Source organism: Petaurus breviceps, unplaced genomic scaffold (assembly GCF_028583685.1).
Source record: "Petaurus breviceps papuanus isolate PSGF00001 unplaced genomic scaffold, PetGlider_PUasm1.0 174, whole genome shotgun sequence".
Classification (NCBI taxonomy): Eukaryota; Metazoa; Chordata; class Mammalia; order Diprotodontia; family Petauridae; genus Petaurus; species Petaurus breviceps.
In genome coordinates this window covers 7403626-7428537 of record NW_027185761.1, presented here as the reverse complement: position 1 = coordinate 7428537, position 24912 = coordinate 7403626, and the positions used below count along the sequence as shown (strand labels likewise).

Genomic DNA, 24912 nt, shown 5'->3' with positions numbered 1-24912 from the left:
TGTGCATCCTTCCCAAATACATTCATTCCTTTGGTTCTCCCTCTCTCTGGATCACCATTGTACTAAACTTTGTGTAATGTGTTGTATCAGCTTTTTAGAACATACGGTTAGTCTTTGAGGGCAGTTGCTATCTTTTGTATGTCTTTGCATATCCAATGACTAGCCTGGTTCTGGGAACTTGGTAGGCTCTTAATAAATGTCTCTTGTTGAATTTAATTCATCTGGCCTTCTAACTAAAATAAAACACCATAAAGTAACAGCCTTTTCTAGGACCTTTTGATGATAGTACATCAAAGGACAGTCAAGAGTGAAATTGCTAGTTTCTTCAAGTTGTATATTTAAAAATATATATATATATATATATATCTTTCAAAGCTAGAATAAAATTTGGGGGACTTGGTTTAGATTGTCATATTTATGTAAAACTACTCTAAGTACAAGACCTATAATTACTTTGCACATTGTTTAAAGCTAGAATGGAAATTACAGATTAACTGCCACAAAACCCTTCTTTCACAGAGGAGGAATCTGAAGCCCCAAAATGGGGGGAAAAAAACTTGTTCAAGATTACACACTAGGATGTAGAAGAATTGAAATTAAAAACCTGGTCTTCTGACTTCAAACTTAGTACATTCAATTACACTAGCTTGAAGATTGTATGAACTGACTATTTCTTATATAATTTATTGAAATGTTTTAAAATAAATTTTAATTTTCTTCATTTAAATACTCAGATATGTTTATTTAGTTTTATATGTTTAAGGTACTGATTATTTTGCTCTAAAGGTATTAATATATCTGACATCTACATAGCTAATTTAGTTTTGCAAGGAACATATGTATATATATATATCTGTATCAATCTATATGCATGCATATATGTATATGTGCACATGTATGTGTGTGTATGTATGCATATATATTTCCATGTGATCATTATAATAATCTTATGAGGGAGGTGCCTTTTTAATGTATATCACTTTAACAAATGAGGGAACTGAGATTCAGAGAAAGAGATTTGACATGACCAAAGTCATACAAGTGCTATCTAAAATGACACATGTACCCAGCTCTTTCTGAAGCCAATATAAGTATGTTATCAACTGTGTCACATTGTTGAATTGATTATGAAATATGATGTTAGGTTATTGATTCATAGGAAATAAAAGTTTAAAGGGACTTTAGATATTGTTTAATTTTTTTCCATTAGTAGCTAAGGACACAACAGGTGAGTTGATTTGTCAAAGCTTGAGAGTAGGTTAAGAAAGAAACACAGAGGGAATGATTCCATTGATTGCTAACAATACAGTGCAGGTAGAGAGGCCATGTTACTAATTTAATCCAGAAATAGAAATATTTGGGTGATTATCTTGATAATTGAGAATAAAAAGTTATGTTTTCCACAATTCAGAATCTGTCAGGTCTCCATTCTACAACACATGTACAGTTTAGATAATGTTTTGGTGGTGTTGTTGTTATTGCTTATTTTTGCTGTTGATTTGGTGGAATTCTCCCTTAGCTTGAATTAGATGATTTTTAGAAATAATAGTGATAACAATACTGTATTTATATACATAACATTTTTATTTTTATATATTTTTCACTTAAAACTTGCAAGAATACTGTATTGAAGATATTATTATTTCTTTTTACTGATGAGGCAACTAAGACTCACATTAAATGAATTTCCCAGGGTCATAGGGAATAAATGATAAAAGTAGAACATGAATACAGATATCCAGGTCTCAAAGTTCAAGGCTTTGTCCACAAGACCAATGCTTTGAGGACCACTCTCTTTTCTTTCTATACACATAGGTGTTGACAAGAAACAGATTATCTTAATTTTAACTGGTGGCACTTTTCAGTTCTTAAAATAGCCCTGGAAATATGGTAGACAGCAAGAAATATGATACATAGAACCATTTCCTACAGTTTTCTAAAACTGAAATTGAATCTCAATGACACAAGCTAACAGGTTTCCACACATTGAATAGAAGCTATATGTGTGTGTGTGTGTGTGTGTGTGTGTGTGTGTGTATGCCTTTGTGCATGCACATGTGCTAATGTTGTAAAGAATGAAGTGCAAGCAAGAGGAACTGGTGATGACAGAAAAGTCCATTTTCATGAACTAGCCCTTTAAATGAATTGCCTATTTTAAGAAATGAAAGTAATTGGGTAAGAACAGGTCATCATCCTTTTTTAAAAATTTATTTGACTTCTATGTATTCTAATTGATTAATAAAGGAGGAAAAGAGATGAAAGTATGTTTTTCTCTCATATTTATCTAAATAGAATATAAATGCATATATTGAAATATATTATGGGTGTATAATATTACAATAGAGTCCTTTTGTTCAATTACCAATTTCAGTTTTCCTAATCAATTGTAAAGGCTGATCTTCATTCTGACCTAAGGTTTGTTTTGTCTTGTTGTTTTTTTTAATGGGATTTTTTGCTATGGTTTGTTGACAGTAGCAATTAAAATGCCCTTTACATTTTCTCTTTGGTCAACACTCTACACCTTTATTCCATCCAGAAAGTTTCTGAAGACATGCACCAGGCAAAGTGTAGCAGACCTATACAAAGACATAAATCTTGAAGAGTATGGAGAATACTGTCCTCACTTGAGAATAATACAAACATCCTCATTTTTTTCATTAATATAATCACCAGGACACTTCTTTGATGTGGTTTATTTTCCCTTTTTATGTCAGTAGAAGTGAAAAATGTTAGTGGACTGGTGAGGAAGAGGACACAGAAGATTCCCTCTCTCAAATATTTGACAATGCCACATTGCATTTTAAAGCAACCCATTTATTTTTATAACTCTATTGATATCAGCAAGATTTAATCTCTGCAGGAGATGTGATGCATTCATTTATTTCTTGTCTCTGGTTTTAGTTTTTAAGTTAAATTACCTCATTCTGCTGAAAATTATGAACAAAAATTACACTGATTTACATACTTGGAGAAGAGGAAGAGAGAAGGCTCTGAATTAGAGACTATTTTAAAAGGAATCCAGTTTTATTACTTCCAATACATGAAGTAATGAGGCTAATGAATAAGCAAGAGTGATTTATAATTAGCACACCAATTGCTTGTATGTAAATAAAGGCTGCTAAAAAGGTTTGAAACAGTTTGTTCTCTTAAATAATTTAAATATGCATTCTGAAATCTTTTTTACATGACTAATTTTCTTAACAAACCCTTTCTCCAGTTCTATTAATAAAAACTTGCAATGGAATTTTGCAAACAGGGTCATAGCCATAATAGTAGGGCATTTGGAGGAAGGGATAGTATTTCCTCACTTAGGAATACCTAGGCTTCAAAAGTCTCCTACTTCATGCTTCCACATTCCCCATATAATATCTTTTCCTCTAGTCCAACATCATTAACTTTCTACTGGACATCTTAAGCTGGATGTTTTATATTGATTTCAAATTTGACATAAACAAAAGAGAACTCATCCCCCCCCCCCAAAGAATAAAAATAAAAACAAGCCACTTCTGAATTCTCCTGTTTTTTGAGAGCAACATGATCCTTCCAGTCACACAACTTAGTACTGTTAAGAGTCATCCTCTGTTCCATGTTATCACCACACATTGTTAGCTCTCAAATGTTATCAAATCTACCTCCACAAAATCTAATCTGTCTGTTCCATTGTTTCCATTCACATGACTATATCCTAGTACAGTATCTAGCAAAAAGTATGCATTAATATACTTATTGATTGGCTGTTTGTTTGTGTTTTTGGAGTCAGGCAGACCTCCATTTGAAACCTGCTTGTTTCACTTAACTGCCTAAATGAAAATGGACAATCAGTAATCCTATCTGAGCTTCAGTTTACTCAACTAAAAGATGAGAATAATGATAGAAGCTATACTTTAGGTTGTAATGAACCTAAATAGAATGATTCATGAATAGCATGTTGCAAAGCTTAAGGTACTTTATAAATATTTAGAGTTATTGATAATTAGCTAACACCATTTCTTCCTCTAACATCACAACAATCTAATGAATTTGCACTCATTTTAGCAGAGTTGAAACAAGAAAAATATCCAAGAGAGTGCAGGGAGAAAATGATAAATAGCAAGAGGGGGAAAGGTTGACAAATGTGCCTTCATTTTAGTGGCTATTAGAGCAAAAGCAGCATGCTATAAATTCAGAGGCATTGTATGATAGCTCCTCCAATGAGTACATATAATGAAACTCTAGACTTCAAAACTTTTAGGAAGTTAGCATGGTTTAATGAAATGGGCAGTAAATATACAATCAGATGACATGGGTTTGAATTATAGCAAGCCATACATTCAGAAGTTCACAGAAGCCAGCTTAACAGTATTGCAAAAGCTGCTTATTACATGTTTGCTGTGAGCATTAACCCACTGAAAATTTGAAAATATTTTAAAATAGGGCTTGAATTATTGTTTTGTCAATAGTCTAGACTTAAGAAAGTGATGAAGAATGTTAAAGCAGATTGAACCAAAAAAATGTGCTGTGGTGTGTGTGTGTGTGTATGTATGTTTATATACATATATATGCACACATATGAATGTATGCATATATATGCAAAAACAAAGAGTTAACTAAACATTTACCCTGAATGAACCACATGTGTAACTTGACAAATCAGTAATTAATTCTCTGGCCTCAGTTTGCTCCTCTATAAAATGAGTGGTTTACTTAAACTACTTCAATTAATATTTATTAAAATATCAAACTATCGAACAATTTAACAATGTGGTAAGTAAACCAAACAGTGAAAAGTTTCTGACAATTCCTTAAAATTTTAGTGAAGGAAGTTGGCAAGACAAATTATTGGCCTGAGAATCATTCAACAACATTAATAAATCTCTTCACAGAGGTCCAACCTATCATCTGTCCCTATTTGTTCCCCTGTATCCTAGACTTTTTACCAAGTGCCCTTTACAACATAGATTATCATTTCAACTCCCTGATCTCTGAGAAGGCTAGAGTAGTTTCTAGAAGTGGAAGTGAGGTAAAAGTAAACAAATAGTTTCCCATTCTAGAAAATGCTCTGTAGAAATTTAAAAGTAAATATGTCCTTAAGATTTAATAATTTTAAAAGTTTTTTCAACAACAAAAAATACTTTCCTCCTAAATTTTAGTTTAGCAGAGTTTCTGAATCTCCAAACAATTTTTCCACCTTGAGGACATATACCCTTTTCTTATTTTTTTTTATGTTTTGTCTTCCTCTTGTAGAATACAAGCTCCTTGAAGACAGATACTCTTTTTTTTTTTTTGCTAGATTCTTATGGTGTGTACTAAACACAAATTATGACACAAGATAAGCACTTAATCATTTAATCTAAACGTCAAACAATATTAAATTTTGAGAGAAAATTTAAAAAAAGAAACTATTGAGGAAGAAATTCCATTAGATTTTACATAAACATAAGCAATAATACTTGAGATTACCCCTTCCTTATAAATAGATAAAATATGTATGAATATGTATACACACATTTTTGCACATATCCACACGTACAAGAGTATATAAACATTTATCTATCTACACAATATATTCGTGTAATTTGCAGAGTCTATTGGTTTTACAGATTAATGGCTACTGTACCTTTAATATCCCTGTCCTCACCTGTCCCAACACTCCAACTCATCCTCTCAAAGTATAAATATTTAAGAGAATATATCCAAAAATTTATTTGAAAGGCTGCAAACATCAATGAGATTTTCTCTGTTCATATAAGTTAAATCATTCCTCCAAGTTCTGCCCTTGAACTAAACCTAAGCATCTTCATAACTGCTGAGTTGTGTAACAAACAGAGAGGGGCACTTGGAGTAAGAAAGCTTTAAGCAAACTTATGTCCACTTCATTCCTGGTCATGAATAGCAATTAAAAAAAGATAATAACAAAATATTTATCTCCAAATTCTTGGATCAACATGCTATGGATTTACATACATATATTGCAAATTGAAAAACAACATGACATAATAGATATACAGCAGACCTTGTAGTAAGGAAGACTTTAGGGCAAGTCTTACATCTGACACATACATACTTTGTGTCCATGGGCAAGTTACTTAAACTCTCAGGTTCCTAAGCAACTCTCTAAGATTTTAAGTTACAGGGGAGTTGTCAATCTACATCTTGTAAGTTTCCATACCAAGAGTTCTCCAATAAGGCAAAATCGTGAATCCAGACTCTCTTCTTCCTCACTCATTACCACCAAAATAGGACATTGGTATGACACTAACTTGAAGCAAATAATACCATTGAAATATTTAATTTTGGGACAGCAATGCTGATATGTATGAACTCCTACTGACTAAACTGACTCATAATATTGCTAACTGGTTACTAACTGGATCAAATTAGATTGACATGCTTTTCCCCCTTTTAGCTATACCTTTGTCAGTTAAATCCTAGATTTCATATTATATAAATGAATTGATTTTTCTCTCCTGTTTTCAATATTGTGGTTTCTAAAATGGATATTACTCTGAGGAAATGTGAAGAACTTGGAGCTTTTACAATATATTTTAATGAATCTTGGAGATATCATTAAAATAAAATCTTTTAAGTTTTTTTTAAGCCAAAAGTGTAAGAGGAAGTTTCTCTTAAGCACAATGGAATGTTCTATGTGTTTACAATGCGCATTATTATCCTGGGGGTTCATGGAACCCAAATATAGTGAGTCCATGACCCTGGATGGGAAAAAAAAATATTTTTATTGTCATTAATCTCTAACAAAGTTTAGCATTTCTTTGATTATGATTTTGTTTTAAAAAATCATTATGTTCTAAAGTGGTTCATGGACTTAACCAAAGATTTCCTTGCCACATAGAAAGATAATGTATCCTTTCTTTAAGACATCATGAAATAAGAAAGATGAGGAGACATTTTTTTAAAGTTACTACTCATTGCTATGATGAAAAACATTTGTCATGAGCATGACAGAAAAAAATGGAGCAATGAAGTTTGATTACAGGTAATTTTTACTCATTTTATCACACAAGACTATTGCTGTCAAACAAAGTTCAGGTGAATATGTAAGATCTGGGCATTTTACTCAGACTATAAAATATGCATTCCAAATATATTTTGGAAATTTACTTTCAATGGGTCTAGAATTATTGATGGAATTATGATAAATATATTAATACACAAAGAAGAGAATTGTTATAGAATTAGAAAATTTTACAAAAGAAGATGAAATATTGCAGCATGACCTTATATCATTTCACGCATCAGGGATAGCTCAAATGCATTAAAAGATGCATATAAACATGGCAAAACGTGGGGGGGAAATGACTTCAAAAAAGTAGACAAAGTGAAAAATGATAGGTGGCTTTATGGTGAATTATAGAATTTTTTTTAAGCAATCAGGGTTAAGTAACTAGCTCAAGGTTACATGACAGTTATTTCTAGGTGTGGTGCTGAGTGTCTGAGCCCGGGATTCAATTTCCAGGTCATCCCGACACTGGAGCCGGTGCTCTTACTCACTGAGCCACCTGGCCACCCTGCATTATAGAAATTTTCAAAGTCCAATGAACTCAATGCCAAATCAAATAAAAATGTGATTGAAGTTAAAAGGAGTGCATGTTGCCTATTAAAAGATTTTTGAAGTTGCAAAACTTGTAAGGTTTATTATATATGTCAACATTTGTATTGTCCCCAGGTAACTCATAAACTACTATTAACTATAATTGCCACTGATATGGCAACATGGAAAAAAAAAGAAATCTATAGAAGTGATTTTGTTTTTTAAAGCATCATTAGAGACTATATTTTTGAGACTGAAAAGATCATATAAGTAAAAAGTGCATTTGTGCATTATGTACATTTTAGTGTAGACATAAAATGAAAAACAGTTCTTAATACTGGAGAATATTTTGAAATTCTGTGGTATTTTCTCTCTAGCTAAGTGTATCTCTAAATAATGTAATGGTAATGGTATCAATATCTGCTTTTGAAGCATAAAATAATTCTACCTTCCACTATTACCCCTCAGATTTAATACTTTTAAATTTGCTGTGTATAATACTGGGACAAGGCAGTTAAAAATCCCTGCATTTTGTATAGTTTAAATGAGCTTCTAGTGTAAATTACAAACATAAAAATAGGCAACAGAAATATCATGCTTACTAAGCTCAAGTCCATTATTTCAGATATTCAGCTAAAATAAAAATAAATCAGTCATTCACACTTGCATACTTCATGAAATTTCATTGTGGAATTTCAGGTCAATTGGAATTTCTAAGCACATTGAATTTTGCAACCTTTTGTTGTGACAGTCACATGATGAGAAACTTGATTATTAAGTATTATAACTAAGTGTAAAAAAGTTTCTTCAACACTCAAGGAACAACTGATTTCATTGCATGAGAACTTTGAGTATAAGTCTAAAGTTTCAAAATGTTTATCTAATAATTATGACAATTTGCATATATGAAGCAATATAAAATGTCATTGTGATTCATTGTGATTAGAAATGGAGACATGAATAAATGAGCAGAATGTGTATTTTATGCTGGTATTCACAAAATTTCAAAACACCTAGAGGAAGACCCTTACATAACACATAGAGTCCCTCTGGCAAATTTATGGTAATACATAGGTAAGAGTCTCATGGGATGTGAGAGTATAGATGACTTACACTCTCAACATTTAAGAAGGTGCTTCATCAATAAAATCTTGGAACTAATCAAGTATTGAAACTTAATACACTGATATTTTAAATAAGCAATTATTTACATATTATTATAGATTACCTGGGAAAGAGTTAGCCTATGTATTATTTGTGTTTTTATGAATGAAAGCATATGACTTCTGGTAAAAATTATTTCTCTAATAAAAACAATAAGGGCTAGCATACATATGTTTCTGTCTTTATCTATATTGCTAAGTTTTGCAAAATCTTTACGTTTGTTATCTTATCTCAGTTGATCCTTGTATGAGGTAGGTTCTATTACCATCCCCATTTTCAAAAGAGGCAATATGCTTAAAGAAATTGAGTGAATTTCTCAGGTTCACAGAACTCTAAGACATGACTTGAACTCAGGTCTTACTGATTAAAATTTTAGTACACAATCCCCTGTGTCACTGAGTCATTCTCTAAGATATTCCTCTGAAATATGTCTTAACTCAAACATATTTCTTAGTTACAATATTTTCAAGAATATTCACTTTGTAAGACTAAATCATAGAGAGCAATTTCTGCAGTTTTTCATCTCTCTGTGAATAGGTCAACATATTACTCAAACTTGCACAGAATAATGACTAAACTGTGTACTAATTTCTCTGCAATTACCTTGATTTGTCGATGAGTTACCATTTAAACTTCATTTATTCATGGCGAATTATATAACTGGACATTTTCTGATAATTATCAGTGTAAATTTCCCTTTCCAATGAACTCATTGTCAACTCATAAAACTGAATATTCTCTGCAACTACTCATTTTTTCTTTTCTGTTCTTAAAGGGATTACATAGGATTAAAATTTCACCAAGTTCAATATTATTATTTTATAGAGAGGAAACTGAGAAATATATTTTTGTTCAACATCAAATGATAATATGTGACCGTGATAGGATTCAAATTAAGTATTGTAACTCCAGATCTAGTGCTAGTTCCTCTGTACCATTTTATATAAAAACAAACATATAATGGTTATGAACACCATGCATACAAAATGAGCAAGTAAATACATTTCTATTTCTACTAATGACCAAGAAACTCCATTTTGTTTTTTAATTTGCACTAAATCCATTCAATATGATAATCCTGAGGGGTCAGTGTGCTATTTTTTAAAGAAAAATTTAATCAATACATGTTTTACTATCCTGATAGAAATGCCAAAAAGAAAAATATTGAACTGCATTTCTAGCCTGGGAATTTAGTTAGTATATGGAAATGATGAAGAATATTCATATAAGTAACTAAAATATTTCATTTTTTCATGTTTTCTTTTGTTTTCTTATGCATTATTCTACAAAATATGTTAATAACTATTTCCAGTTATTTTGAATGCTAAAACATATTTGGCAAACATAAATAAAGGTATGAAGCTATTTTTCAGTGTACTAAGTTAAATTTCCCTGGAAAATGATTAGTCATGATATTGGGAGAAGGAATGAATCACGTTGAAAATTTTGTTTAATATATTCTGAAAGACTTAACTATTATTAAAGAATATTTCTTTTTACTGTTTGTATAATAGTGCCATTTTGCAAACAGTACTTATGGGATGTTAAAACATATTTCTCTGATGTTGGTTTTCTTGTTTATAGATTTTTAAAAAATGTAGATGTTTGTTAACAGCTTAAGTTGAATCAAAGTTAAATATCTCCATTGAGTAATTTTTACATCTTATCTGCTTTGGCTATTCAAACAAAAAACTGCAATATTTCTCCCTTTCCCTCTCTCTTTTCCTCTCTCTCTCTCTCTCTCTGTCTTTTCCTCTCCATCCATATCCCCCTCCCCCAAGAAAAACAACAGCAGCAACAGCAATTTTAGGGTTTTATATCATTTTGCTCTTGGCAGTGAATTGACCATTAATGTAATATTACCTTGAAGGAAAAAATATTTGCTCACTGATTAAGGAAGAGAAAGACATATAAAAATAAGAAAAAAAGCAAAGCAAAGAAAAATCAACCTTCGTCCTTTAATTAGACTATTCTTTCAAAAAGGAATGTGATAAATTTGAGGGTCTCTGGATAGCATTCTTCTGCCCTCTCCTTTTATTGACTCACTTGCATCTAACTCAGTAATGATACAAATTTAGCAAATATCTCCTCTATTCCTTTCAGCCCCAACCTTTATTACTATTAAGTAGCCCATACTAAATCTAAGTGATTGTACTGTTGCTAGTGATAGTGTAAGGTGGAAGCAGGGCCTCTCATCTTCACTTGAAATGTGTTATAGATAAGCTAGGAGGTTGGGCTAGAATTACATAAGAAGTATATCTAATATATATAATATCAGTTATTTTCTCTTTGGACCACCTCTTTGCACCTCAGGTTTCACAGCAACAACATGAAAAGATTTAATTAGATGGCTTTTATGCTACATTCCACTTTTAAATCTATAGTCCTAGGGGCGCCTAGGTGGTGCAGTGAATAGAGCACTGGCCCTGGAATCAGGAGGTCCTGAGTTCAATTCCAGGCACAGAAACTTAACACAAAAACTAGCTGTGTGACCTTGGGCAAGTCACAACCCTAATTGACCTCCAAAAGGCAAAATAAATCTGTAATACTATGATTTGTTAACTTCTTCTAGTATAGCAAAAATCCTATATGAAAAACTATATGAAGTAAAAATGTTATTCCTGCATGTCATATTCTAATGAAATTTCAATATAGATATAAATATCATTTAGTTACAAAAACTCCATTCTGTAATTCATAATTTCTAGATGCCACTATTATTGCTTATATACCTGAAAGTTGGTTATACAAGAGTGGGATGACCTACAAATGTCAGTGCTTATCTTGCTGGATATTGGATATGAAGATTCAGAAAACAAGTGACTTCCTAAATTAAGTTGGTTTAATTTTCTAGTGATTTTTATAATTATGAACTTATACTCTGAAAAATTCAGGCCCAAGTCTTTCTTGTTCAGATTTTTTATCCTAAATTATCTGAAAAATTGTCTTTAGCCAGTTCATCATATCCATAGCCACAAATTTGATTAACAAAGTACTGCAATAAGAACTGTCTTTGTAATAATTCAGTAAACATAGACTACAATAGCAAACAAAATGAGCCATTTGGACAAGGAAAAATAACTTTGAATTTTGAGAGTCAATATTTAGCTGATACATAAAGTAAACTTAAAATTTTCAGCATAGTTTTCATTTCTATTATATTTAAATTTCTCATATTATTTGCATATGGTTTTTTGAAGTGCTAAATTGGTAGCATTTCTCTTCCCTTTTCTGAAATAGAAAACTTGAAGATATGTTTAAATATACCTTACACTGACTCCTTTATTCTCATTGGTAATAAATAAAATAGATAGTATACTTATAGATATGTGGGGCAGTTAGATGGTGCAGTAGATAGAATTCTAGGCCTGGTATCAGGAAGACTCATCTTCATGAATTTGAATCTGGACTTGGAAATTGACTAGCTGTATGAACCTGGGTAAGTTATTTAACCATGTTTCCCTCAAATCCTCATCTGTAAAATGAGCTTTAGTAGGAAATGACAAATCACTCCAGTATTTTTGTCAAGAAAACCCCAAATGGGATCATGGACAGTCAGCCATAACTGAAAAATGACTGAACAACAACATATTTGCATATTTATTCTTTTTCTTTCTAATTTAGCAAGCCAATATGGGTACATTATTTGCCCTTATCTCTACTGCCCTTTCCAATCTATCACAAAGCTATCAAATTAATCATCAATATCCACAAATTTGACCATGTTACCACCTGCTCAAAACTATTCACTATCTCTCCATATCCTACAAAATAATTTCTAAATCCCTTGTAGGCAGTTAGATTGCACAACAGAGTGCTCTTTTTGGAGTTTGGAAGACTTGAGTTGAAATCCTACCTCAGGTGATTACCCCAATATGAATCCATGGAAAAATCATTTGACTTCTCTTGGCTTCAGCTAACAAAAAGAGAGGTCTAAGTTACTTTCCAGTTCCAAATCTATGATCTTATGGCCACTAGATTCCCACCTACCTTTCCATTCTTCTCTAATACCATTCCTACCTATATGCACTGTATTTCAGTCAAACTGGATTAATTATTGCCGCAAAATCACTGTCTTTTAGATTTCAAAGGATTTTAGTAGTCAATAGTCGTCTTTGTCCATACCTAAACAAGAATTTCCTCCCCAATATGAATTACAAATTTTCATCTAGGTATTATTTAATGATTTCCAAGGAGGATAAATCGACTATTTCCTGAAGCAGCCCATCCCATGTTTCTAAGATTCTCCTGTTTAGAAGATTTTGCCTGACAATGCAAAACTTTTACCTCTTTGTAATTTTCAGCTGCCCCAAAACATATCTTTTTCTTGCATGATGATAGAACTGTGCCCTTAGATATGCAGGTCCTTATGCCTGGAATTACCACTCAATGTAATAATTTCTACCCCCTAATATAACTACCCTTGTCTACAAAGCCAAGCTTAGAGGTGACTCTATTCAATGAAGCCTTCCCTGATATTTTCCCTGTACAGCAAAAATTAAATTTCTGTCAGCAGAATTCACACAGAATCTTGAAAATTCCTCTTTTGTGCTTATAATGCTTCATTCCTTATTAGTTATTGTAGATTCCACTCTCCTTCATGTTTAACACAGTGCCATGAAAATGGTATTCAATAGATATGAAAAAATAAGTTCAAACCTGCACACACACACACACACACACACACACTTTTTTATTCTGTTATAAAATAATTTCTGGCATCTATGACAGACACTGTAAAACTGCCAAAGCCCTTGGTAGAAGAAATGGAACGGTGAGCTTCTGGCTGTTGGCCACAACATCAGCAGCTGTCACCCATCCCTTGAGCCATATTGTTTGTGGTCACAAACATCACAGACTGAAAAATAACTATAGTCTTAACCCCAGCCAGCTTTCTCCCAGATGTTTATCATCCTTCAAAAAGGTTACCAGGTCAGAGGGATGAGTGGATCAGCATAAATCACTCCTCATGATTAGTGAAAACAACTAACCACAGAATGACAGAACCATAGAGCCTCAGAATTAGAACAGACTTCCAAAACAATCTAATACAGTCTGCCCAAGAATCTCTTCCACATTTCCTAGTGAACACTCATGTAACCATTGCTTGAAGATCTTCGAGGAATAATTCAATACTTTCCCTTCAACTTTTGCAGCTGTATTAACAAGTTGCCCCCCTCCCTACACATGCACACACACACATATCAGATTAAATTTGATTCACTGAAACTTCTGTCCATCTTTGCTAGTTCTGCTACCTGATGGTAAAAAAACAAAATAATTGTGTTCATGTAATTTTTTATGTGTACCAAATCAGCTATCACATCCACTTAAAATCTTCACTTTTCCGGTATAATTTTGCCAAATTCCTTAAAGTGAATTGGATGTGATATGTTCAACTCTTTCAATTATCCTCTACTTTCAAACTTGTAATTATCCTCCTAAAATATGACACCCATAACTCAACACAATATGCAAATATAAACTGCAAGGTCATAAAATGCAATAAAATATTATCGAAATCATAGTTCTAGACTTCATATTTCTCTTAATACAGCTGATTTTTGCATTCAATTTTTTGAACACTATGCTATCACATTTTGGACTCACTCATGTTGACATCTACTAAAACCCCAGAACTTCTGTTTCCCCTAAATATCCTATTTTCTTACCATGATAGGGCATCAAATATTGTTAAAATTAATTTTTGACTGAAATATAGGATTTTTCAATACTTTTCATTAAATTTTACTTTGTTAGATTTGGACAGTCATTCTATCCACTTGAATTACTTTTACATTCAGATTCTGTCATCCAACATTTTACCTAGTTTTGAAAAGTTAATAAGCATACAATGTTGAGTCAGAGAACATGAGCTCAAAGCACACCTTTAAGATTTGCAACCGATGTATACTTGGGAACGTCATCTAACTTTCCTAGTTTCACTTTCATCTCAAGACTGAGGAGAGTGGACTACATGATTCTGAGGTCATTTCCAATCTAGAAATAATCTTATTATTCTAAAATCCATCTACATCTTTGTCCAATTATTTGATGAATAAATTTAACCAAAACAAGGATTAGGATACATTCCCATTCCATTGAAGAGTTCCCTCCAAATTAGAATTGAACTTTTTTGGGAGGAAGTAAAGTCCTAGTTACTAAAGGTAATTAAGCAATGGCTAGATAATAATGTTGGAAGGTTATAAAGACATATTTCATTTAGGTACAGGAGGAATTACATGGCCTTGGAGCTCTCTTCTGTCATTTTGTGATAATGACCTAGTCTTATTGACAATTTGATAAAACAATTATGAATTCCCTACAATAAGTTCTGTAGCCATCATTTTTCATCTTTCCACAGAGATTATTTATAAGATTTTCAAATGCTCTGTTGAAATATTTGTAAAATTCATCTTCACCTTTTCACTAATCTACCATTCTAATTAACTCTTCTCCCCATCCCATAAAAAAAGAAATGAGGTTAGTTTTTAATTATTTTTTCTTAACAAAGTCATGGTAACTTGTGTTATCATTTCTTTTTTGTAAATGGTTCCTGGCTGTTTCTTGAGAATATTTCTGAATTTGCAACAAATCTTTCAAACTCATTGGCCTATAATTTGCAGATTCATCACTGTTCAAAAGTTTTTGAAATATAGAACAATTTAAATTCAGAAAATTTTTGAAATTTAGAACAAAATATGTTCTTCAGTGGTCATGTGGCACTGTTTCCATTTTGTACAGTCTCTCAAAAATAAATAACATTGGCTCATCAATCAAACCTTGCAAGTCTTCCAGTACCTTGGAAAAATGTTTGCCTGACCTTGGTGACTTGACTCATTGAGGGCATCTAAATGCACTTTTACTATCTAATCTAATCTAATCTAATCTAATCTATCTATCTATCTACCTATCTATCTATCTAATCTATTCAATCTTTTTTTTTATTTTGCCTCTCCATCTTTCTTTTTTTTGTTCTCTCCTTTCCAATTCAAAGATTGTTCTCCTTGCTAGAGAAGATAAAATCAAAACATCCTTTAATTATTCTGGTCGGTCTCTCTTTTTTCCCACTTATGTTCATTTCCACCTTTAGTAGCCCCACAATCATCCTCTTCTCTTTCCCCCCATAATAATATAAAAACTGCTTGATTTTCAATATGTATGCCCTATTGACCAAGTGTGGTCAAATCTTAATTCATTTGCTTGCCACATGATTTTGAGCAACTCACATATCCATCGCAAGCCTCAAGTTTTTCATGTATTAAATGAACATAATAATAATTTCCTTGCCTGCTACATAGGGGCTACTGTGAATATTGTATATAATAATGGATTTAGCAAGTTTATCCTTGCCATTGAAGCTAGAATATTTAGCAACTTTTGCAGTGGGACTTGAGATAAACAATTTTCCATATTGATGAGTTTGAAATTGAGCAAATAAATTCTTACATGGGCCTATTTATATATTTACTCTATCAGTTTTTCCTTAGACTATTTAAAATACCTAAAGGCAGTTGTAAAAAGCTGTTTCATTCTTCAGATTAATTCTTAAAAGACATATTTTAAATATTATTGTCTCAACTCTTTCAAGGTATAGAAAGGAGCAACTATCTTATTTCTGTGTTTTGTTAAAGGCAGCAAATCTTCCCATTCTTGCAAACATTCAAACCTGGGAACTTTGACCTCTGACCTCTATATAAAAATGACATTGCTGTACACGTTATCTAGTACATTGTGTACTGAAAATGAAAGACAACAGAATATTTTATTATATACTCAGTGTTAACAAATTTGAGTACTTAATTCTGAACTACCAAAGGTGGAGATAAATACTTCACTTATTATGCCAAGCAAGTAATGTGTTAATGAAGTAATGTGGAATCAGACAAAATGCCACTCTTTCCATCTCTATTCTTTCCCTTCAGGACGTTTCATATACTGAACTGAGAGTTTACAATATCGGTTCTTACTGGAATGGTGGGGGGAAAAACAAACTAATTTATGTATGTTGAAGTAAGACTATTTATTAGCAAGATCATTTTGAAAAGTAAATAATCTTTTTAAATGAAGTAAAGTAATGCCCTGATTTTTTTCTCAACTTTGATAACAAAAAACATTGTTTTTACACAATTCTCATGGCAGAGCTTCCATTAAACTACAAAAAAGTTCAACAGCATTTTGGAAAATTGTTGTTGAAAAAAGATCTCAGTTGTCTTTTTGTCTTCTTAAGGACTCTCTTCACTGAAGATATGCATATGCATATTGTTTGTTACAGTTAATTTTTGTAATATATGGATGGTTTAATGTAGGTCTTTTAGAAATTATTTTTATCATCTGTCCTATTTCATTTTTGACTCAAAATGTGTAGGAATTCCTTATTTTATTGCAAACAAAGTAAGAGAATAATACTATATAAATATGCATGAATGTATAATTATATATGGAAATAAATTTCAATAAGACTAGCTGACAATCTCATTTTATGTAATAGATTTGATTTATAAAAAAGTTAGTTTAATATCTAAGTATGTGCATGTATGTTGTATGTGTATGTGTGTGTTGTATATATATATATCTATGTGTATATCAGTTGTTATCCTTTTTTTCTGATTTGGTACAGCCTGGATTTTAAATTTTTATATAAATTCCCCCCCGCCCAAAAAAAACATGCTATAGCTTTAAAGGAAGATTAGAGGACATTAGTATATCTCCTTTGATGACAGAAAAGTCCCACTGTTCCAAAAGATAAAATGTGATTTACATAATGTTGCAAACAGTAGCTAGATATTCTGGCAATAATATGCCTAATCTTTATTCATGTAGCGTAAGAGAAGATGCATAGGCAAAGTTAGGCCATGTTGATATTCAATGAGTGAATTGAATCACCAAATTCCTGGAATGTCCATTCCAGCTACCTTCTTGGCTAATGTTTGTCATGGTCAAAGCAATAATATATGATGTTTTTATGATGCCCCAAATAATAGACCATTCCTGATAAGCTAATCCATATTTTGATATATGATTTATAATGATTATAGCAATGAAGAAGTGAGGTAATTGTGTCTTGGAGGTAATACATATTAACCAATGAAAATGGGATTAAATGGGATGTTGTGTTATCATGGCATAAAGGTTCCAGTGTTCCTGAAGACTATGCCAGTGGAATTTAAGCCTTGCTAAGTATTACTAAGCTGTGAAGTCTTTGAATGATGATAGTATATATATTTTGCCATCTACGCTGTTCAAAAGGGCTCATTCATTAGAAGACTAGCCACTGGTTGATTCTTTTTTCTCAGTCAAAGCTAATGACAAACGCTGTCAAAAGAAGTGTAACATGGCAGTCAACTCTGCATCAATAGAGTGGTACTACACTGATGAAATCTTGGATCCTTAATTTATTGTTTTTTATTTCAAAAGACATTTTCAGAAAATTTCCAATCTTCAGGTGTAATAGATGGAAATGGTATTTCCATGTCAAAATGTATTTACATGTGAATGCTGATCAGAATCATGGTTATGTAATGTTGCCTATCAAAATGTATGAAGAAAAAAAGTCAAGAAAGAATTCTATCATTTTGTGTTCTCTAAAGAGGTTCAAAAGTTGGTTTATGGATATTTTAACAGTGAAGGAGATGTACTAAGGTATTGATCATCACAGGCAGAAATTCATCACTGTCATCATGCCAAGGCTCATAGCTCAGTGAGTTTTCATTGACTGAAGTGACAAAATAAAAGTATGCTATTCAGGGAAACTTTAACTTGCACAATGGATTTAAGAAAATATTAAAGTATAATTCCAAATTAATTTTCAATAGTCTTTCTTGGAAACATTTTTCTTTTCTTTTTCTCTGTCTGTTTATACTTTCTTCCCTTTTACACATCTTCATTTCCTTCCATTATTATATCCACCACCTGCACATGCAGAGAAATGTCCATTTAACAATTAAAAGCTCTCAGAGGAAGAGCATTCTTTAGATGTAAATGGCATTAAAAACATACATGATTTTTACATATATTTTTTTGTTATAGTTAAAATGAATTTTTAAGTAAGAATAGACTTTAAAAATAGGGTATGTTTTTTTTTATATAAAAAAAGAACATGCATTTGCAGTATCACCCAAACTCCATCATTTATTATTTTGAGAACATGTGGAAATACAGAAAAAGAGTCCATTTTTATTCACCCTTAAAATGAAATGATGTCAGTGACTACTGTGGCTAATTTATATGCCCTGTAAAGGCCCTCCTGATGCCCAGGGCATGTATCTCATTATTTGTTCAAATTAGACTATTTTTCCCTAAATCATTGGACACCAATCTGTCCATACTTTCCTCAGCTGAATAATTATGTCTGGTTTATCCTCAGGTTGAGAGTTTTTTCATTGGTAAAATGAAAGGCTCAAAATACTTTTTATCATACCTGATTGTGGACTTTGTTTGGGAATTTTGGCTGCAGCTTGAGGACTGGAGGTGGAGCGCATTCGCTGATTAGCAGAATTATGGATGCTACTGGGAACGGCTGCAGAGATATTCTTTCGGGGTTTCATGTCTTGTAACCACATGGGAGAGGCTTCAAAGGCCTGCATTCTCCGAGAGTGGCTGTTTGCATTGACTTTAAGGTAGGCTTGGGCCTTGTATTCTTGAAGATCTCCATAGTTGGCATCTGTCACCCGGCATTCATATAAACCTTCATCCTTTTTCCTTACTTTGGAAATCTGAAGCTTATGGGAGATGTCATTCCCTTGTACTTTTACTGTCTGCAAAATTTTCAAAGGAAACAAAATTATGATTGTATAAAACTTGTTCGAAGGTTTTGTCAACTACACATGATTATATGTAAAATGGAAAAAGATTTGGGGACATGGAGACAGAGAAGTTTAATTTTCAAGTGGAATTAAAAATAATAAAGAGTAGATTCTTTTTCATCTCTTCAATTAATTCAACAGATATTTGTCAAAAGCCTACATGTTGTAATGCACTTTTATAACTAAGAATCAGCCTTATGTGTGTATAAGGGTCATACATTTCAGATTCTAGCTACCCATCTCCAGGTTGTTAGCCAGGTGGGCAACATTTCCAAAATTTAAGTATATGGTCATAACATTATCTAATTGTGTGAGCAACTCTGAGATGGTTAGTTCTGGAAAGTATATTATGAGGTCAAAGAAGTGTCAGTCTGTTCTGAGTTCATGTGATTGTTCCAGTATACAATACAAACTAAAATACATAATTTCTTGTCCAAAGGAGGAACTGGATGAGAGACTATGGAAGTATGTAAACAATGATAATTCTGATAAAGGGGAAGGAAAAATCAAACTTAAAGCTCCACCAAATTTCTTATAATACATACAACATTGAATAGCTATCATTTAAATGGCACTTAAATATTTGCAAAGCATGTTTCATAATATGTCTTTTTACCTTCACAAGTATTCTGTGAAGCAACTACTAGTACTATATACTTTAATATATATGGAAACTGAAGCTGACAGAGCTTGTAAGAGACATGTCCAGGGTCACACAGTTTGTAAGTATTTGGAGTAGGACTCAAAATAAGGTCTTCTTATCTCCAAGCATATCACACCATATATTATGCCACTTAGGTACCTCATACATATAAGTTGTGTACTCTTTTGCTATAGTCTTTTCTATTGGGAAAGACATTTCTTTTTTGAACTTAATTCAAGTTATATACGATGCACATAATAGTATGCAATGATAAGGACAAGCAATTATATAAGCTTTATAAGTCAATCGAGTGATTCTAAGAGTGGCTGCCACATATTTTCAAGTCTGACTTTTGACACAAACTGGCCATGTAACCCTGGGCAAGTCATTTAATTGCTCACTGCCCCAGGCAAGTTTCTGAAACTATAATGTACAGAGAAAGTACTGGTCTACATTGGTAGAGAATATTTTCTCAATAGGAGTTCCTTTTCATACCAATGAATTACAGGTAGGGGCCACACATATGTGTTTGGTTTTATAAGTACATTTCTGTGCATATGTATGTATACATATACATGTATTTCTAAATACATATACATGTATTTCTGTCACAAGATTTAAGCAAACTAAAGCTCATTAAGGTTAAATACATGTGTGATACGTATGTATGTGTAGATGAATAAATATGTATATGGACATGCATATGTGTATGTGTATATTTGATGGATAGAGGCCCAGACTGGTATCCAAGAAGATCTGGGTTCAAATCATACATCTGATATTTATTAGTTAGTTCTTGAGGTTATAAAAAAAAACTAAATCTGAATATATGTATGGAATTTTCATAGTAGGTAGTTCTCCAAAAAAATTGAAATTATAAATCAAGACCTTTGTGAATGAGTATCTCTATACTGTTATTTGTAAATAATAACCATAATTCCTAATAATTTTTCAGGGCTTTGGGGGCCTTTAAAATTGTTGAATATATGCCCCCATTTGATCCCTACAAATCACTGATAATATAGCCAAGTAACTAGTACTATAGTAGATTTCAGGGAAAGAAACTAAAATTCAAAATGTTTAATTGACTTTTCTGAAATCATAGCATCAGTCTGTAGCAAAATTGGCCCTAGGACACAATTCTCCTGGGGTTATCTAGTGATCTCTATTAAACTATGTGAAATTTTGTTTTCATAAGTTATTATCTATGGATATAGGCAGTAATATCTAGGTAGTAAAAAAAACTTACCACAGTTCTGCAAGGTTAGTATTACATGTTTTATACATCCCATTTGACAAAGGATGAAACTGAAACTCATGAAAGGGAAGTGGCTTGTCTATAGTCATAAATTAGTATCTGAGTATTAATTTGAAGTCATTTTCCTGACACCAATTCCAAAACTTTTTCCATTATACTATAAACATGTATTTGTGGAAGAGTGACAAGGTTTACATGACATAATTTATGAGTCACTCAGTTTGAAGTACAGATATAGAAAAAAGTCAGAATGGTTGCCCACACTTACTGCATATATATAATATATATATACATATATATATATAATTTGAATTATTATTCATATGTCAGTAATAATTGTTATATATAATAGTTCTGAAGGGTCTGATGAATTTGTGAAGATAAACTGAGGCTTCTAGTTTCACATCACCTTTTATATAGCAAGCTGTTCCTTATGGTTTTGATGGCTCATTCTGATCACAAAATTTTATTGACTTTTCCAATTCCCTCACCACATCCATATGCAAGCACTTGTTAAGACTTTTCTGTTCTACTTAAATGATATCTCTGACATCTGACCATTTCTTTACATGGCTACCAGCCTACTTCAAGTCCTCAGTAGTTATCTCATGGATTATTCTACTGATTGGTGTCCATGCATTCTCTTTATTTTCCCCAATCCATCCTTCACAGACCTTTCAAATTCATTTTCTTAAGATGTTATCTCACCACAACATTTCTATGAAGAAAAATTATAGTTGTTCACTATTATATCTAGTATAAAAATGTATTTTTTTTCCTTCCAGTCTTAAAGTCTCTCACAATCTGGTTCCATTTTCAGTTATAAAGTTATCCAACTTTATACACTCTATCTTACATTCCTATCAAGATATACATTACTTAAGCATTATTATGTTTTAAAAATATATTCCCTCCTCATTTTGGCTCTTAAAAACCTTTGCCTCTTCTAAGGCTTAGATTAGGTGTTATATCATACTAAAAGATTTTCCTGATTTACTCATTCCTAATATATCTCCTTTTTTGTAAATATTCATGGATTTACTTATTGTGGTAGGTGTTGATTCTCTCAGGAAAATGTAAGCTTCTTGTTGGCAAGGATTAAGTGTGTTTATGAGTGGGTGAGGTGCCTTAGCATGACTAGCACCTAGACATAGTGCCTTGCACAAAGAATTTAACAAAATGCATATTAAATATTTTTAAACTGAATAAATTCAACGGGTTTATTTCATTTTTATAATATAGATGTAATAATAATATATAATCTTGAATGTGATATTATTCACTTTATTATTATATTATACAATTAATGAAATTTTAAAAGAAGCATCATTCTTATATATAGGCTTCTTTTTTTTGTATATTTTAACAAAGAATTAATTGCATGAGTTTAATAACTATGTCCTTCCATATACTGGAAATATTCCATTCTGCATAAAATACCATTTCATTTATATCAGGGGTGAGGAATCTGTGGCCCTTTATATTCAGTCAAAGGTCCCCATCTCTGACCTTGAGGTCATACGTGGACCTTTTTGATTCAGTTAAATGGCTGCATTTGAGAACCTAGAGGGCATATGTGGCCCTGAGGCCACAGGTTTCCCATCCCTGACTTAGATTCTCACAGCAGGTTCATCAATATTTTATCTAAAATGCTCAACAGAAAATAATGATTAGAGACATCTTGACCTATTTCCATATGAAAAGATATGAACTTTTGAAAAATAGTAACAAGTTTGAATTAGTTAAATTTCAAATTAAACTGTTATCACTCCCAAATTATTACACACTCATGCCCTTGTAAGACAAATACACCATTGTTGTTGCTGTTTTTCCAGAGCGATATAGTAACCAAAATTCAGGGAACATAAAACATCCCTATATTTTTAAATTTTAATCTTCATCAGTTTATAAACCTCAAACAAAGAGGCTCACATTTCAACATAAATGCATCAATTTTAAAAACTGATGTTACTTTCACTAAAATATATACTTCCTAAAGCACTGTTGGATATCTGTTTTTGTATCTCCCGACTCAGAGAACAGTGCTGTTCACATACTAGGTGATTAATACATGTTGTTATTTCACAACAGGAATTTATTTTGACAAAGCTTTACTGTATCATCAGTCATTCAAGGTTAATTCTTGCAATCAAAATATGAAAATCTCACTGAGATATTTTCCACTACTATAATAATTTTTTCACCTTTATTTTTAACTTGCTAGGAAAGGAAGTTATTTATTTTCATTCATGGTTAACAATGACAAAAACAAGTTACAATTTGGACTATTATCAGGAATACTAAAAGGGAAAATTGCTGTCCTAAGTTTCTTTTGTTTCCGGATGGGTTTTGTGATGCAAATACTTTATAACCTACAAGTAAAAATGTAATTATTATATTATTTACATATTAATTATTATTTAAATCGTTTCAAGTAAAATCACACAATATGGATTCCGAAGTGAAAACTGAAAGAAAAAACTGCTTACACGTTGTTGGGTTGTCGGGTTTTTTGTTTGTTTTTTCGCCTAGGTCACTGTCTAATTTCCATACACCCCCTACTTTCATCCAAAAGCCTTTTAAAATTAAAATAATAATAATAATAATAACTTGAAAAACTTCATAATTAAATACTAATAAGTAAGCTATTTGTTGTTAGCTAGTTGTTAATAAATGACAAGGTTAAAGTAATATGATGAATATGGTAGAGGGGGTAGTATTGTATTTCATTTCTAACGTTCTTGAATGTACTTACGCTGATTTTTGTTCCATCGTTGTCTAGGTCTCTTTCTGGTAAGAGCTCCACCTGTTGGAGAAAGATAACATTGCTTCAAAAAGGCATGACTAAGCCTTGTGCTTTAGAATGTCCCTGGGAAAGCTGAGGATAGCCAGAAGCTTACTCGCATGCTAAGTCTGCCACCTATAGGCAGAACACCATTTTTCCCCTTCTGGAAAATAAGGATGTCTGCTTTGCAGATAGTTATTTATTCATTTAGTTTACAGCATTTACCTTTTTTTTTTCTTTTTCCTTATATGAAAACCAAGCGAACCCACTTACAGGACAGACAGCTTTTAAAACGCCAGTTTTCTTTTTTTTTTTTTTTTTTCTTGTTTGTTTTTCTGTTGGAGAAGTGAAAACGTGCAAAGATTCACAGTGGTATCAGGGAAGGAGGCTCGCTACCTAGCTATTTATTTATTTATTTATTTAGACTCCAGGCTAAAAAGCTTTAGTTTTGGAGAAGGCAGGGGACAACTACATCTTGCACAGTTCTCCCTCTTATCTTTGATTCGAGTGCCGGTCTATTTAAATTCAGTTCTTACCTCACAGGTAAGAGAGGAAAAAAAAAAAAAGAAAAGGTCTGTGACAGAGAGGGAGTGCAGGTTTCTGCACATAAATACTGTTTTGTTAATCCTGGATCTTTGGCTGAGCTGATATTAGAGTAATTCTTTCCAGTAGACAATGACTTTGATAAACTCTCCCCTCCTCCCCTTCCTCCTCCACCCCCCCCCCCCT

The 24912-nt window shown here is 32.2% G+C and overlaps 1 protein-coding gene across 8 annotated transcripts in view; it reads right to left on the bottom strand.

Moving 5' to 3' along the window:
* The window catches only part of VSTM2A (V-set and transmembrane domain containing 2A), a 44896-nt gene that overhangs the window by 16582 nt on the left and 3402 nt on the right, over positions 1-24912 (bottom strand). For 7 of the 8 annotated variants that reach the window (XR_011167509.1, XR_011167510.1, XM_069083725.1 and 4 more), the window contains exons 3-4: positions 24154-24204; positions 19113-19449 (exon numbers count right to left, since the gene is read on the bottom strand). Coding sequence is in view for 6 of the 8 variants with exons in the window: in XM_069083725.1 (XP_068939826.1) it covers positions 19113-19449; positions 24154-24204 (388 nt within the window). In the remaining 2 variants the exon portion in view is untranslated. Of the gene's footprint in view, positions 1-1458; positions 18605-19112; positions 19450-24153; positions 24205-24912 lie in introns of those variants that run through there. The other variant, XM_069083727.1, reaches the window with a different exon arrangement.